The sequence below is a fragment of the Orbicella faveolata genome, unplaced genomic scaffold (assembly GCF_042242905.1).
Source record: "Orbicella faveolata isolate gen_17 unplaced genomic scaffold, um_ofav_v1 contig_2, whole genome shotgun sequence".
Lineage (NCBI taxonomy): Eukaryota > Metazoa > Cnidaria > Anthozoa > Scleractinia > Merulinidae > Orbicella > Orbicella faveolata.
In genome coordinates, this window is record NW_028301547.1 from 29,273,955 (window position 1) to 29,291,391 (window position 17,437).

Genomic DNA, 17,437 nt, shown 5'->3' on the forward strand with positions numbered 1-17,437 from the left:
GCACATGTCGAAAACCTTCCCGCCACCCTGAGAAACCAAGCCTTTCAATCAAAGAGAGGTTACCTGGTAATACAACATGGCGGACTTCAAGTTCAACTTTTCGTCCGAAGACAGCGACGAAGAGAGAGATGCTTCTCCGCCAGGGAGTCGTTTAGAGATATCGTGCGAATCGTCAATTGTACGCAAAGCAAAGGAAATTCTAATCCAATCTAATCTTTCTGCGTATCTGCCATCAGACGTGGAAGAAATTCCCATAAGCGGTGGCAACTTGTGCATAAAACATGTGAGCGATTCGAACGTGGAAGAGAATCTGAAAGACAGGCAGGACGTTTCTGGTCACGATATTCTAACAGCTGCTGAAAATGGCACGGACTTGATTCCTTTGGTGTACGAAGGAGGGCTCAAAATATGGGAATGCAGTATTGATTTGGTGGAATATTTGTTGGAAAGTAGAATGAACTTTCATGGAAAGCTTGTAATGGAAATAGGGTGCGGTGCTGGGTTACCGGGAATATATGCTCTTCTACAAGGGGCTGAAGTTCATTTTCAAGACTACAACGACGACGTTATCGAATATGTAACGATTCCTAATGTATTGGCGAACCTTGCACAGCAACAGAAACAATGCCAATCAGAGACATCATCGTTTGACCTTCTGGAAACCGCGCGAAAATGTTGTCGTTTCTTTTCTGGAGACTGGGGTAGTGTGGTAGATTTTATCAATCCAGGACAAGTTAAAGAAATGATGTATGATGTAATTCTAACTTCAGAAACAATTTATGCAGTGGAATCCCACGTCAAGTTGTACAATGTTATCAAGAGACATTTGAAGGAACCTAACGGTATTGCCTACGTGGCGGCGAAAACACATTACTTTGGTGTTGGTGGAGGGACAAGGAGTTTTGAGAAGCTGGTTAAAATGGATGGCGTGTTTGATGTTTCAGTGCGTAAAGTGTATACTGATGGTGTACAGCGAGAAATTTTATGTATGAAGTACCTGTGAACATGGGAACAACCCAATAGCAGGACTCTAAAAAAGATGACAATAATAGATATAAAAAGACAATAAAGATGGTCTCTGTTTATCCATAGTTGTGCACAGGTATCGCAAGTTAAAGATGATTTCCAGTCCCTACTGCGCACACTCGAGAGTTTGTTTACGATCTTTGTTTTGTTTCATGTATGACATCACAAAATGCAAACATTTCTCAACTACTTAAGTAAATTCAGTTTCATGTCTAGTCAAACACCATTATGGATGCGAAGCTTTATGCTTCATTCTTTCTCATATCACTTGATGAAACAACTTTGCAGCTGTAAAAATCAATGGAGCAGTTGAAAAAAGAATTTGAAAGACCATTAAGAGAATCAGGTATGTGGTTCATAATGAAAAACATCGATTTGCATCCCATCGAGTGAGATTTTTTATGTTTATAAACATTAGGATGCTGAGACTGTACAGCACAGACTGGAAACCATCTTTAACTGGGAAAAACAAACAATATGTGAGACAGCTAACGTTGTTCCCAGGCTCTCTCTTCTTTGCCTTCCAAAAGAGAGAGAGCCTGGGAATGAGGCTGTGTGTCAATGAGAGTTTGTACTGGAATGTAACGATTGAAAGCTTGAAATATAGGCAAAGGAAGAGCAAAAATAGCTTGTGTGTTTTACAAGTGTTTCTGTGGCCTCCTTGGCCTCCTTGGCCTCCTTTGCAGCTAGTCATTTTTTGGGCAGACTCTTGGCTTTTCATGGACGAGCCATAAGAAGGTCTGTGTATGAGGCTACTGTTCCCTGGGGTTTTGGACAATTTCACTGAAAGCGATTACAGTGAGATCTAATTCACTTTTTTTCAATCCTCATATCTGCTCATTGACACGAACTTGGGTAAAACAGCCGATATGAATTCTTTGTCGGCTGTCATCTGACTACAGTTATGACCCTGTTACGGTTATGCCAAAAACAACGTTTTCCCTCCTGGCTCTTGAGATTAAGGTGATTCCTCAGAAATAAAGTCCTCGAACGATTTTTTTGAAACTTTCCCAGGATGTTCCTTACCAAGCACTGTTTCGAAAAATATATTAAAAATGATAGTTCACCATGCTTGCAAAAGGGATGATGATGGACAAATCTTATCTCATTTATACCTAATCATAATTATGCGTTATTTTATCGGTTCACGTTCCATTTTGCGGTAGCTGGAAGCAAAGTTTTCAAAAGAAATACCTGAAGAAAAACTGACCTGAGAGGTAGAAAGTCGCGAGCATATGCAAGAATTACAGAAAGTCAAGATAATATAAATCATGTAAACTTTAACAGTTGGAAGATCTATACTATCAATTACTATTGCCTAATCGAGAGGTTTAGATTTCACGAATCTTATACACAATTATCTAGTATTCTAGAACGGCGATCTGGAATCGGAGCCTATCTTACAACTATTTGTGCAGCATTACATTATAACTACATCATCATCAGGATTGTCTACAATCATGGACAAAAGTCCTTGGAACACTTACGTAATGTAACGAATTATCTGTGTTTTACAACTGGAGTTTGAATAAAGCACTGCTATCCTTTTAAGAACGCGTTGGTGTTCCGCCTCTCCACTCAAGGCAATGTTGAAAATCAGGAGAAATTGCAGGTAGTAGTTTTCAACATTGTTTGTGGGTTGGGAGGCTAGGTTAGGCAGCTGATGCTGCGTTCGCGTCTGGCGTGTGCGCAGAAGCGCCAAAAATGCTAATTTGTCCCAAGACTTTTGTCCACATTGTAGACAGTTCCGATGTGTGACTGTACAAAGCAATGGCACATACATTACGTGACTGAGCATCCCAGAAATTATCAGAAATTTACTAGTTACAAATTAATTAACCCGGAGAAACGAACCACACATATAGATGAAATAAAAAAATTAAATGAGATCAAATATCAACAACAACATAATTATGCAATAAATTGTTTAGTCATTCTTACTCATGACGTACTTCTTTACAATCTTGGCAAAAACTTGTGAGACCTTGAGTGGAATTAAACAACACTTACAAAGTGTCAATTAGGATGAATTCTGTTTCCTAATTTAAGACTTATAATTAAAATTTTCACTTTTTTCTGTTTTGCGTCTTAGTTTCATTACACATTGTTAAGCTATTTATTGCTCATTTTCAATTGGTATTCTTGTACAACTGACGATGGGTGATGTTTCACCCGAAATATGTTTTGTTAATGTAAGATATGAATTTCAAACACGTGTCGTTTATGAAAGCATTATCAAACTTTGTACTGCTAAGAATCCTTGGTAATTAATATTTTCCACTTAAAATCTATCACGGTGATAACAATATTAATCAAGAGAAGATCAAGGTAAGAGAGTGAATCTCCCATATAGGCCTTATACTCAAAGTAATCCCTCCTAAGTTATTTTTAGACATAGTAACCAGCCTCTTCCGAGAATGTTACTCGCACGATGCGTGGACAGCCCAAGCGACTTTCTCGCAACTTTCTGAGACTAAATGGCGGGAAAAATGTTCAAAAGTCATTTTATATGTTTTAATTAATTTTCAAAAGACATTTCATAGCACAGAGTTTTTCTGCACTTTCAGCCGCCTTCTTGACAGCTAGAGTGCGTTTTCCTGCGGAGACTTTGAAAGATAAATCCTTATAAAGTATGCAAAATTGATGAGGAATTCGAAAAGGTTTCTTCCGGTTTAAACTGTAGATACCTAAACCCCTATATCGAATTAAAGCTTGTAGAGCTGGCTATCACACTATACCACGAATTTGAAATAAAATGAATTGTCGAATTTTTTACGACCTCTAAAATGTGAGCGTCTGAATCACCTTTTCAAAGCTACAAGTCAAAGCAAATTTCGTTTTCAGCTCACTTATTTAATTTGTCCCTCAGTTTCCGAACGCAAAGCGCTAAAAAATTTTGTCTGCGATTTGCCATATTCAATTTCAGTGAATAGTTACGGAACATTTTCGAAATGGGATTAAAAAAAATATGAAGTTATCGTAGAAAAATCGCCCTTGAAGAAAAATATTTGGAATTAAAAATTCGCAGACATGTTTTTGGTGCTTCTACGTCAAACTAGCTACTGTCCAAATTTGAGGGCAAACGAACAAATTCCCTTTGACTTGTAGTTTTCAAAAGGGACCCAATAGATGATTTGAACGCTCACATTAAAGGTCATGAAAAAATTCGACAATTCATTTTATTTCACAATTCTTGGTATGGTGTGATAGCCAGCTCTATAAGCTTTAATTTGATATGGGGATTAGGTATCTACAGTTTAAACCGGACGCGTTACATTGCTTAGACGCTAGACACCTCTAAAGGTGCTCTAAAGGTATATATAACCTTAAGAGGATTAGAATAGTTTTTTCTTTCACTAATTATTTTTTCTCATTATCAACAATAATTATGATTATTGTTGCTGATGTAGTCTCTACAAATATAGCTTGTTTCCCTGTAAAATAAAATCTATTTTTGGTTTTCTTAGACTAAGTGGTGGTTTTGAGATCACTTCGTGTGTATATATACCTAAACACTACAATTATTGTCTTGAAATGGTGGTAAAACATCTAGCCTCGCCGCGAGGCTACTATCCACTTTGATTGTAGAGAATAAAATTACTGCTTTAATTTTTTTTAGTCTTGAAGGACCCTTCTGTAAATCACTCGCTCTTTGTAAAGTCGGCATGCTCAATAAAGTTATTATCATTCATTAATTAATTGTTATAGTGATTCCATCAAAACAAAAAACAAAAATAAAAAAAAATTAAAAACTAGATAACTTCGATAAAAGCTTGGCCTCTTTATTTTGATATTATTTTGTCTTCAATGCGAGTCCTATTGCAAAGCTATTGACACCAGAACGCGTTTCTACTCATACGCCAATGATTTTCAAACAAATCAAACGCTGTCGTAAGAATTTTTTCACCATTCGCTACCTCAAAACTAAGCTACTCTAACGGGTGGAGTTATCATAAAAGCGCATGATTGTTATTTGACTTGTTCCTCACAGCCAGAAATCGCTTCACAGCTGATCCTGTATAGAAGTGGGTCGGGTGGCTGTCGAGGCTGGTAGTTTCAAAGCTGCGAGGTTCAATTCCCCAGTAGGATGAACCCTGCGTGTAAAGTAGCCGGTACAGCATATCATTTTCTTCATCTTCGCTCTGAATTGTTGATTCAACAGAGCATAAACAAACGGGTTAACAGCAGCATTAAACATGACCATCGTGTTAGCGATGGCCACTAAGGCGGGACCAGCAGACGTGAAGGAGTAGATAACTTGATCCGTGCCCCAGGAGATTCCAAATATAACACTGAGAGTTACCACCATCAAGGTGACACGCTTCCGTACCCTGATCACGCCCTAAGTATTGATAAATAAAAAATGTAATTCATTTGGGGGGAAAGCAATAAACATTTAGATCAACAGAAGAAAAAAAATGGGCCAAATAATATGTAATTACATAGTAACTTTTAGATACGTTTTGGTCTTCTACTCCACTAATAAAACAAATGAAGGTCGATCGCTAATCTGAAATTCCTCAATCTGTTTTTTATTACTTATAAAGGTAGACCTAAAGATTAGTGCGTCTCTTAAGTGGTTTTAAACTGAAATATGTTCTGCTTAACGAGTTTTTTATTTGCAGAAATTTAAGTGGACACTTACTCTTTGTTGGTGGTTGAGTTGGTAGTCATGGTTACGTTTGAACCACAGAGTATATACGACTCGCGAGTAAATCACAATCATCACTAAAAAGGTAAGGACTGTCAAGGCATTCCAGTTCTTCTGATAAGCAGTGTCCATCCACTTCTCAGGCCAATGAAACACACAGGAGCAACTTTTATGGTCAAATTTCAGAACCAAGAACGCCGGGATATTGACTGTCAATGAAAAGATCCATGAACCAGTAATGATCACCTAAAATAGCGAAACACAAACCTTGTAATCTTGATTTGAAATAGCTTTAATAGACCTTAATTAGGTCTTTTAGAAGTACCGAATTATTTTTTTCTCAGATACTTTGAAATGCTGTTTTAGACTATGTGAAGGACAGTTTAAAGCTCTCTGGGTTAATTTAAGGGCGCACTATATACAAGTTTGATCTGTTTAGTACTGTAATGCTAAGAGAACTTGAGCTTTCTTGACCCAAAGTTCCTTTCTGAGAATCATAGCTGACCTTTTCTTCCGAAAATAACAGCAATTGAATTTCTCTTATCACCATAACTCGAAGTGACAATTCTATTCAGGAAAAAGCGGAGGGGCTTAAAGACTTTCTGAACATGCAGATAATTGACCGAAACCATCGGTTGGGTGCCCATGGTCATTTGATTTTCGTAAGATGTTAAGTACGTCTTTCCCTTTTCCAACATTTTTTGTATTATCTGGTTTTCGGAAGCAAATACTTGGGTATTAACAAATAAAGGTTCCCTTACTATTATGGGGACAGGCGCGGTGGCCTCATGGTTTGTGCGTTTGACTCCGGATGGAGCGGTCCGGGTTCGAGCCCTGGCCGGGGTCACTGTGTTGCGTTCTTGGGCAAGACACTTTACTCTCACAGTGCCTCTTTCCACGCAGGAGTTTTAACCGGGTACCGGCGAATTAAATGCTGGTGACAACCCTGCGATGGACTAGCATCCCATTCAGGAAAAGTAGAAATACTCCTTGTCCCTTCATGCTACAGAAACTGGGATAAGCTCAGACCTGATGGGCCTCTTGGCTTATATGCTGACTTAAAACCTTATCATTATGACACATGTGCTTAAAAACGATACATTTAATTAAATAAACTAAATCAAGCAATTAATTGATTAAAGTGAAATGATTCAATTCCCTTGCTTTAAATTTGACTATAAAATGTTTAAGCAAGCAACCGGAACGATGATCCTGCTGGTATACGTTGGATCAATAGTGATCTAATCGGCTTTACATATAAAATGAAGAATACAAAAGCAAAAACCGACACAACGTAGAATGATTTTTCGAAGGTGTACTATATTTCGGCTGGCCAAACCAGCCTTCTTCAGGTACAATAGAAGATTTTACATTGGTGCGTGTTTTTATGTAGCTGATATTTACGTAATACCGGAAATACGCAAAAGTAATTGATAGTGTAAATTGAAGATAAGCATACGGTAAAATAAAATAACATGATAAAAGAACATAATAAAAGAAAACAAATGGAAACAATTAATATGTTTCTTCGCGGATGTTCAGACAATTAGGATCAATTCTTCTGCCTTTTTGAATTAAAAAAGCTTCCCTGGCCTTACGGATAGAGTCTCGGTTAGAAACGATTTTTTCGATGGGGATTAATTGCATGTCGTTACTCCCAGTGTGGTTAAGAGAGGACAGGAAATGTTCGGCGGCTGTAGTAGGTTCAGATTTGTTGTTAGGGTTATCTATGGTACGGCGGTGTTCTTTAAATCGGTCTTTTAATCGTCGTTTCGTCTCTCCTATGTATTGTAAATTACAGCGGTTACATTGAATCATGTAGATGAGGTTTTTAGTGTCACAGGTCAGGTTGGATTTTATGGCGCGCGTTTCCCCGGTAGAAAAGAAGGTATATGTAGTAAGTCCGTGAGAAATGTAGGGACAAGTAGCACAGTTTTTGCCACAACGGAAAGAACCAGAAGGTAGTTGGGGATTAGAAGAATTAGAAGAGAGTTTAGCTGTAATTAGTAAGTCACGAAGGTTAGGGGAGCGTCTGAAGGCTACAACAGGCAAATGCTGAAAAACGTTTTTGCAGCGGTTAGAAGAGAGCAACAAATTGTAATGTTTTTTAATGATGTTAGAGATGTGAGGGAGTGATGGATTGAAGGTAGTTATAAATGGTATACGTTTAGGTTTGTTGACGTCTTTGGTTTGTAACGAGAGTCTGCGGGGGATGTCGGCGGCTCGTCGTATTTGTTTGGTGACGAAATTACGGTTGTAACCTCGTTTAAGGAGGTAAGTGGAAAGTTGAGCCGCGCGAGTATTAAACGTGGCATCGGTAGAACAGATACGTCGTAAGCGGAGTGCTAGACTGAAAGGAATGGCTTTTTTAGTATGTAAGGGATGACAAGATGAATAGAGTAGATGTTGGTGTTTGTCTGTAGGTTTGGTGTAGAGGTCAGTAGATATACTACCGTCGTTAGTCAAAGAGACACTAACGTCAAGAAAAGGTACGTTAGTAGAAGAGTGTGAACTGGTGAATTTAATGGTGGAGTGAATGTTGTTAAGATAATCGATGAAAATTTTTAGGTTGTCTGGACCTTCGGTCCAGATCGTAAAAATATCATCGATATATCGTAGCCAAGTGTGGGGTTGAAATGGGGCATTTTCCAAAGCGTTGGCTTCGAAATAACCTAGAAAAAGGTTAGCATAAGAGGGGTCCATTTTAGTACCCATGGTGGTGCCATGGATTTGAAGATAGTGGTTATCATTAAATGAGAAATTATTCATGGTGAGAATCATGCAAACGAGGTCACAGAGTGTGCCAGTAGGAATGGTATTGTGAGAGGAAGTACGTAAAAAATGCTCACAAGCGTTAATACCTTCATTATGTGGGATATTAGTATATAATGATGAAACATCAAGTGTAACTAGTAAGGAATTAGCGGGTAAATTACCGATGGTAAGGAGTTTGTTAAGGAAGTCGTTAGTGTCTTTAACAAAGGATGGCAGTTTATGAACTAAAGGTTGAAGGTGGTAGTCAACGAAGTGGGATATGCGTTCAGTGGGATGGCTATTAGATGAAACAATAGGGCGTCCTGGATTACCCGGTTACCCAAGATCATTTCAATAAATCAAATCAACTCTCTAATCATTATTTATAACAGAAAGAAATGAGCCAGTATCACCTTCAGTTTTCGCGTGGTCAGTTTCCCTTTGTCGCCAAAAGGATATACTACTGCATAATATCGTTCAAAAGCGATTGCAGCCAAGGTGACAAACGAAGAGACTGCTCCAACGCTGGCAATCTGCCCATCTGTTACCAATTTACATAACACTGTACCAATCACGCCGTCTGGATGGTGTATGTGTGCAAGCTTGTTCAATATGTGTGGGACGTTGAACACCGCAAAAAGAATATCTGCTAGAGCCAGGTTGAGGAGAAGATAATTGATGGGAATCCTGTTGAATTACAAGAGATATTAATAACTCGCTAAGTGTGGAGGTAACTGGACGTCTTATTTTATTTTTCTTACGTTTGTTCTCTTTCGTTTTGAAAACTGAACATCTGCATGGTTCAAACGGCCCCGAAGTGCCGCCAAGCGGAGCACCATACTCATAGCGGAGCTCCGGCGACTCGAAGGGCCGTCAAGCGGGGCACCATACTCATAGCGGAGCTCCGGCGACTCGAAGGGCCGCCAAGCGGGGCACCATGCTCATAGAAACCCATGAACTAGTACTTTTCTCATGATCATCATGACTTGCTGTATTGCTCGTGGACGCGTACGCGCGACGAAGACGAAGTCGCGCAACATTTCGGTCATACTTCACCCCCCCCCCCGGGGGGACTCCTAGGAAAATTGGGTGGGGGTGTACGGCCCGCTTCCCAAACCCCTTACCCTATTTATGACCAAAATCTGCGATTTTCCCCACTCCATTATGGCCTGACCAAAAATTCGATACCCTGGCATTGTTATCTTAACATAATTTATGAAGGGCTTTTGATGATGGTCTTATCGATAATGATGAAAAAGTAGCTTCTAAAAAAACTACCCAATTCAAGACTAGAGTGCAAAACCCATACCCTATTTATGATCAAAACGCCGATTATGGCTCCTGAGCCCAGGTTAACTTCTTGTAATCGGGGGCTCCGCTTTTGGACTTGGCTAAATCCATATATATTATCTTTTTCAGAACCGAATTTTTGCTAGCTCTTTAGGTTGCTCATGGAACTAAACGAACCAATCTTATGCCTTAATTTTAAACATGTTTGGGTTCCTCGACGGGTAAATGGGAAGATGTGCATGCCACATTTAAGCACAAAGTGGAACAGACTAAGAAGGCTAAGGAGCCTCGTGTGAATCGTGTGAAAATACCTCATATCTCGATTAATCGTTATGACCAGACAAACCAAAGAGTTTCCCACCAGATCTATCATGACCAGGATGGAGAAAACCGTTGTTATGGCAACACCTTCGGCCATGATGGAAGAGTGTCAGGGTTTCGTGTCGTGCGACCTGAGTGAAATCAAAACAATGATTATTGTTAATGACTGCTGACACACTAGTGAAAAGTGGCAAGGAACGGAAGCCGTCGTTGGTCCGTTGGAAGGTAAAAAACAGGTAAAGAATTACTCTATCATATGAACTACATGCCACTGTAACATCTGGAGTACTCAATGAATGGATAATGAATTACTTAACACCAAATATGTCTATTACGGCAAAAATAGTTACACGGCGGGTGGGATTTGAGCGAGCCAAAATGCAAGGGGGTGGGGCTGCGGAAAGACCAAATTAGAGGGTCTGTGGACTCCTTTTGAGAAACGGACGTCTCCGTTTGCTATTGGCTCGAAGGGAATTAACAAGTTAAAGATCCATTGCGCGCACAGCATGCGATTTGAAGAGGTTGTGGTCACCTCTTAAGCATCTTAAGCACGTACTTATAGCGGATCGATCGTGTTTTCACTATGTGAAAGACGCGAACTACTTTATGTAAGAACCTCTGACGAGTATATAGGTTATTAATTATTTTTAGTGCCAGCGGTTTTCCAGTTATAATTAAATTTCAACCTGCAACCTGCAACCTGCAACCTGCAAAATATACCTGTCGCTGCTGGCGTGATTTTGTGTCTTTTGTGAACAATTTTGAATAATGTTTTTGACGAGTGCCTAATCATTTAGTTAACAATAAAGATTAGCGAAAAAGCTGAGCAACGACGTTTCGGTGTCATCCTGGCACCATTTTCAAGTTAAAAAATATTTGTGCGAAAAGTAAACTAATTTATACCAATGGTAGAGGTGCGAAATTGAATAAATTAAGATTAAGATAGCTGTTCAATGTTCATGTTCATTCCAATGAGGTGTCAAACACTGGTAATGAGTTCAGTGTCTGTTCAAAGCCTAAACAAATACTTTTGCGCGAATGGAGTCTGACTGTGTGTTAAGGCTCGGTTTCTTCTTGCGAATCCACAACATTTCGTGGATCAAGCAATCGAACTTTCCGTGACATTTCTTTAGGATCTTAAAGTTGTTAGTCAGGTCACCAACTGTATCAACTCGGTGTTCATTTTGAAGGTGTTTTCCGATGGCGGTAAATCGGTGTTCCTCAATGCGCTTGTAAAGATGACGGCTAGTGTAACCGACGTATTCTGCATCACACAGATCACATATATAGTTATAAACAACGCACTGTTGATTGATCAAAGGTGGTTTTGGCTCTTGTACTTTGAGATCATCGCCAATTTTACGGCTTCTGAACACCGGCTGTAGTTTGTGATCAAGTTTATTACTCAAGTCCGAGAGATGTTTCTTTACTATGTCCGCTGATTTCTGGTCTTTAAAAGGCAGGACAATGCGGTAGATATTCTCTGTTGGAGGCGTCGATCTTGTGTCTGGTGACATCACTGAATTAACGAAACGGGTGATGGTGGAGTTCACAAGAGAATCTGAGTACTTGAGGTTAGAAAAGATCAGTTTAAGGCGTTCGCATTCTGTTGAGAATAGTTCCCATGTTGAGGACAAGCGGTAAGCACGGTTTAACATGGTTTTAACTAAAGATCTTTTATAGCGGTTGTCGACATGACTTTGGTGGTGTAAGAGGAGACCAGTGTTTGTGGGTTTACGGTAAACACTTGTTACCAGCTTGCAGCCCTTCTTGCATATTTCAATGCCGACAAATGGTAGCTTACCGTTAGATGCGATCTCCATGGTGAAGGATATGGATGGATGACAGTTGTTCAAAGTCTTCAGAAAGGCTTCTGCGGTTGGTATGTCTTTCATTGTGGCTAGTGTATCATCCACGTAGCGTCTGTAGAAGTCTGGCAACTTGTTCTCGTTTTGTAGCTTTTCCTCGATAGAACAAAGAAAAGTATTGGCCATTAGGGGACCCAAGGGAGAGCCCATCGCTACTCCATCAATTTGTTGGTAGAGTTGACCGTTAAATTGAAATAGCTGGTCCTTTGTTGCTACTGACAACAGTTCAATTAGATCAGCTTTGCTGATGTTTAGATGGTGTGTTTTGTTGAACCAGTTGTCAACAAAAGCTCTATCAGCAAGGATCTCGATGGTTTCTTGTAGTGGGACGTTCGTAAATAGCGAAGAGACATCATAAGATACTAGGATGTCAGATTCGTCGAGGCTCAGATTGCGAATCTCATCAGCGAAGGAAAATGTGTCAGATATTGTGTAGCTGTTGATCGACAGGGGCTTCAGTTTATCGTCGAGCCATCTCGCGAGGGCGAAGTTGTAAGTACTTGTGGCGGATAGAATGGGCCTCATCGCCAGTTTTTCTTTATGAGTCTTTGGGAGACCATAAAGATGGGCGAGTCGTGATCCTTTCGGGCAAACTGAGTCGGCAATCTGTTTTGGGAGAATTTTGCGCACGACAGATTCAAGGTGTTTCTCTTTCTGCAGTAAAGGGTGGTAGTTTTTGAGCGGTCGTCCACGCGTCTTGGGTCTCTCCGAACTTACTAACCTCAAGTACTCAGATTCTCTTGTGAACTCCACCATCACCCGTTTCGTTAATTCAGTGATGTCACCAGACACAAGATCGACGCCTCCAACAGAGAATATCTACCGCATTGTCCTGCCTTTTAAAGACCAGAAATCAGCGGACATAGTAAAGAAACATCTCTCGGACTTGAGTAATAAACTTGATCACAAACTACAGCCGGTGTTCAGAAGCCGTAAAATTGGCGATGATCTCAAAGTACAAGAGCCAAAACCACCTTTGATCAATCAACAGTGCGTTGTTTATAACTATATATGTGATCTGTGTGATGCAGAATACGTCGGTTACACTAGCCGTCATCTTTACAAGCGCATTGAGGAACACCGATTTACCGCCATCGGAAAACACCTTCAAAATGAACACCGAGTTGATACAGTTGGTGACCTGACTAACAACTTTAAGATCCTAAAGAAATGTCACGGAAAGTTCGATTGCTTGATCCACGAAATGTTGTGGATTCGCAAGAAGAAACCGAGCCTTAACACACAGTCAGACTCCATTCGCGCAAAAGTATTTGTTTAGGCTTTGAACAGACACTGAACTCATTACCAGTGTTTGACACCTCATTGGAATGAACATGAACATTGAACAGCTATCTTAATCTTAATTTATTCAATTTCGCACCTCTACCATTGGTATAAATTAGTTTACTTTTCGCACAAATATTTTTTAACTTGAAAATGGTGCCAGGATGACACCGAAACGTCGTTGCTCAGCTTTTTCGCTAATCTTTATTGTTAACTGTATTTCCAAATTTAGCCTAATCATTTGCCCAAACTAAATTTTACATATATTGAAAGACCTATCCTAGTATGATTAGAATCTAAAATCTTGTGGAATTTCGAGACATGGCACAAGGTCAAAATGACAATTCTTTTCACCGACTGACGAACTCATCGTTGGAGAATACTTTGGTTTTGTTTGTCGACAAATAGCTGGAGTAATCCAATATTCTTAAAATTGGGCTTTTTTGGACAAGGAATAGTTCTGCATTAAGTTGGTTGTATTACAACTTTTTTGCGCTCAATAGTTGAAAATGCGAATCGAATGAAAATGGTCAATTTTTAGCCCAGTTAGCACTCGTTAGATTGATGTCTGGACGTGAGATCGATAGTGTCCTTTTTCTCGGAAATACCAAGATATTTGAAGAAAAAAACTACATAGCGGTTTTATTTTTACTAAGGCCTACTTATATGCAACAGTAGGGCAAATTCGACTTTTCACGCCTTACCGAACAATTTTCGATTTTTGTGTACATTTACTCTTAAACCCTTTTCCTATCGAAACGACGTTGGTTTTCGCCCTAGTAAACATCAATAGGACTTTAGTGTCCTTAAATCGCTTAAGGTAATTCCTCTGAAATAAAAGTGACAATAGATTTTTGCTCAAACTTTGCCCACTGAATATTTGTCATATGATAACTTCAATTTTGAAATAATAAAGGGGGGTGCCCATGCTCATTAAGGAGCAGTGAGGCACTGAAAATGCCCCATTTTGGCATTATTTAATGCTTATTATAAGAACGCATTCCCAGCAATTGTAACATCTTTGTGAGCCCGGGCTCATAAGAACACGCATTAAACTACAGTCAATGCATTGTGTCGGACACAAATAAACGTTTTAAGTTTTATTCAGACAGAAAGCTAAATCCTTGGTTAAAAATTTGAACCAAATTTTCTTGACATGGTTACTGACTGCCAAATGTAAAAGACCACTGTGTATCTGCTATTTTTCTTATTTATTCAATTTTCAGCAATAGAAATTGGATCAGTCTTTTCTCACGCAAAGCTTATGATTAGTTGATTACAATGAGTGGAAAAAAAATTGGGGTGCCCGTGCTTGTTGGTGAGCTAGAGCCATTTTTCACCTGAAAGAGCTCAATATGAAGGCGAATCCGTCATGTTTTCAATGTGCGCGTGCACGAGCGCGCGCTAATGACGCCATAAATTATGCGCAGTAAGGATGCGCAATGCAAATGTGAGGAATGACCTTAAGGTACTTTTAGAGCTCCGCGCTCACATCGGTCGTTTGATCGAAGAAAAATGACTCGTAGCAAAAAAAATAATCGTTTGTAGACAGACTAAATTAGAGAGAATCGGAAAAAATCTCATTCTTATACACAGATCTAACGTAAACAGTTTTCGCACTCAGTTTTTGCTCGATTGAGTGATTTGATTGTTGGTCAAGCGAGCAAATGTGAATGAAAATTTTAACACTGCATCGTGTTTAACTTCAGTCGGTATTTTATATGTTTTCAAGCAGCTTTAATTAGTCATACCAGACCAGTGGACGTTTTTTTTCACGCATTCCGATTGCCTTCTGAAACTCGGCGCTAGAGTCGTAAGCAAAAGGGTTTTCTGGTTCCCTACCGTAACAGAAGAAGACATTTTAGCAGTCTTTGAAACAGCTGCCCCTTCTAGCACAAAGAAAACTACAAAATACCGCTTTGTAGTATTTAAAAGTACGGTTTTAATATTCTTAGCCGTGAAGTTAGGGCGAAACCCGACACAAAACGATTTGTATAAAATTGCAATTTACAACACGGACGGCACGGACAAAGCAGCTTTTAAAAGTGTCATTATCTACAGGTTTATAGCGAAATTAAAACGATGAAATTTTTAAAAAGTCTTGGAGCATGGTTTCAATGAAGAAGACTTTACAGCTCCTTTTGAAGACATGTCACCGGAGAAACTTGACAAGTGCCTTCAAAAGTTCCAGAAAAGGCAACGGCAGTTTCATAAAAAAAAGGCGCTTACCGCAATTTGGCAATTCACTTCAGTGTGCGGAATCTTTCGGGCAGCAACTTCCAGCAAAAGCTGTGAATACTGAACTGAACCAATCTTATTGATATATCAACAAATCAACCACTTTTCCCGCTGTGTTTAATCAACCATGTCTACCGAAAACACATGTGACTTTTCCTGCACTGTTGCAATTTTTTTGCTCGAATTTAAAAGCACACAATCGCTCTGCAGTCTTGCAGTTATTTTGTTCGGCTAGTTTAGTATACAGGTGTTTGGAGAAAGGTTGCTGGAAGAAAGCGTCAAGCCAACGCTACAAGACCCGGTGGTAGTCTAGGTATTCATTGCAATTGGAATTTTTGCATATCGGTGTAGAGGAAATCTACAAAATTGTATTTTTGCGCGTGAAGTGTTAGCAAGGATCAAGAGATTATGATAGATACTTTAGATTTTCCATTCATAAGACCATTTGACTGTAGCTTTTCTTTCACTGTTGCACGACGTTTAGTTGAAAAATTCGTCCCAAATTTAGGTGGCGGAAAGAACCTTGTTTTCACAGGTCTGAAAAAAAGAAATAGCGCGAAATAATGTTTGTCATGTTGTTATATCTGTTTAAGTATTCTGCGCGTTTAGAAGCTCTCTACTTCTACCCATATTAACTTTCAGGGTTGTTGCGTGCACTTCTTGAAACAGCTGTGTACTGAAAAACAATTATCCCCCTCCGTGTCGAAGGGTGACTAGTGGCGGAGAAATATCCTCCACTAGTTGTGAATTATTCAGTGATGAATTGGCGAACAATCCAAAATTTTAAAACTGAATTTATTTCTGCCTTAAACAAAATTGAATTTTGCTGAAAGAGTGAATAATAATTATGTTTATTTTTAGAGGTTATGGTTAACATATTTCATTTTTGCTGCTCATCGTTAACGACTTTGTCATTCAACGAAATAGAAAAACATATAATCCATGACAATATCAGAAATATCGCCGAGATAGAGGGACGGCGAGCGTGAACTAGAAAGAGATGATGGTTGCCTTTAATTAAGATGTATGTTCTTAGAGAAGCACGCCTTTTAAAGAGATAATCGTTCTTCATAGGCAAGCATCCCAAAGGAAACTCAAACAAACGCAGACAAGCTACAAAATATTATGCTTTGTTATAAGTGAAACCTTACTGTCAAGGGGAACCTTTTTTTCCGTTTATTCATATTTTCAAAGTAGGATAGTCGTGCACATGCGGTAATTAATCTGAAAAATTCGAGATAAAAGAAAATTTTTTCTTGCTGATACAAATGCCCCGTACAAACGTTTATGTTTTATACCAAGAAGAAATCAAGGAAAGTTACCCTCCTCTTCTCTTGTTTATACGTATTTTAACATGATAAATATTCCTTGAACTTTATACCTTACTCTGCTCTAACAGGTTCTAATGCTCTTAACTATAATTCAAGGGAAAATTTTTATTCTGTAAAAATATTACGAGACTGATATTAAGACAATACAGACCAACGAGTTAACTATCTGGTAAACAGCCGCAAAAAACAATCATTATTTTGACTTACCTCAAGAAGCTCAAGGCGAAATTGTCGCTAATCTGGAAAATTCACAACTGAATTCGAGGCGTTTCCATGAACTGTACTTATAAAAAACATTGGCTTAGTTAATTAATTATCATCACAAAAGAGTCACCAAAACCCAGATGGTTCATCAGAAAAAAGCGGAATATGTTCATAAATAATAAACAATCTTGTTTTTTTTATACATACTGTCAGTTTTTCTTTCCGCTGGTCTCTTTGTTTGCTTTTACATTAATTTTGTTTTCTGTCTCACTCGCCCGAATAATAGGCCGATTCCCATATATATCGAAACTCAAGTCCTTGACTTCGAAGCTTGGGAGAAATAATAAAAAAAGGGAATTATTGAATTTATCACTCAGGTAAGCCTGAAAACAAAGATGGAACTTCGTTGCTTATAGAAAATGGAAATTAACTTGAGTCAGTAAAGTGGAACCTCGATTTATCGAACCTCT

General features: G+C 39.0%; 2 protein-coding genes across 2 annotated transcripts; one reads left to right on the forward strand and one right to left on the reverse strand.

Moving 5' to 3' along the window:
• Nucleotides 1-30: 30 nt before the first annotated feature.
• LOC110063968 (histidine protein methyltransferase 1 homolog) lies at nucleotides 31-1,651 on the forward strand. Its single transcript, XM_020770967.2, has one exon. The coding sequence runs from the start codon at nucleotides 77-79 to the stop codon at nucleotides 1,001-1,003; it is 927 nt and encodes a 308-aa protein (XP_020626626.1). The 5' UTR covers nucleotides 31-76; the 3' UTR covers nucleotides 1,004-1,651.
• A 2,979-nt stretch (nucleotides 1,652-4,630) lies between these two features.
• Nucleotides 4,631-17,036, reverse strand: LOC110063865 (pyroglutamylated RF-amide peptide receptor-like). The gene is made up of 5 exons (XM_020770860.2): nucleotides 16,971-17,036; nucleotides 10,033-10,173; nucleotides 8,845-9,118; nucleotides 5,672-5,923; nucleotides 4,631-5,368 (listed from the first exon to the last, which is right to left on the reverse strand). The coding sequence occupies exons 2-5, from the start codon at nucleotides 10,137-10,139 to the stop codon at nucleotides 5,030-5,032; spliced, it is 972 nt and encodes a 323-aa protein (XP_020626519.2). The 5' UTR covers nucleotides 10,140-10,173; nucleotides 16,971-17,036; the 3' UTR covers nucleotides 4,631-5,029.
• Between the last annotated feature and the right edge of the window lie 401 nt (nucleotides 17,037-17,437).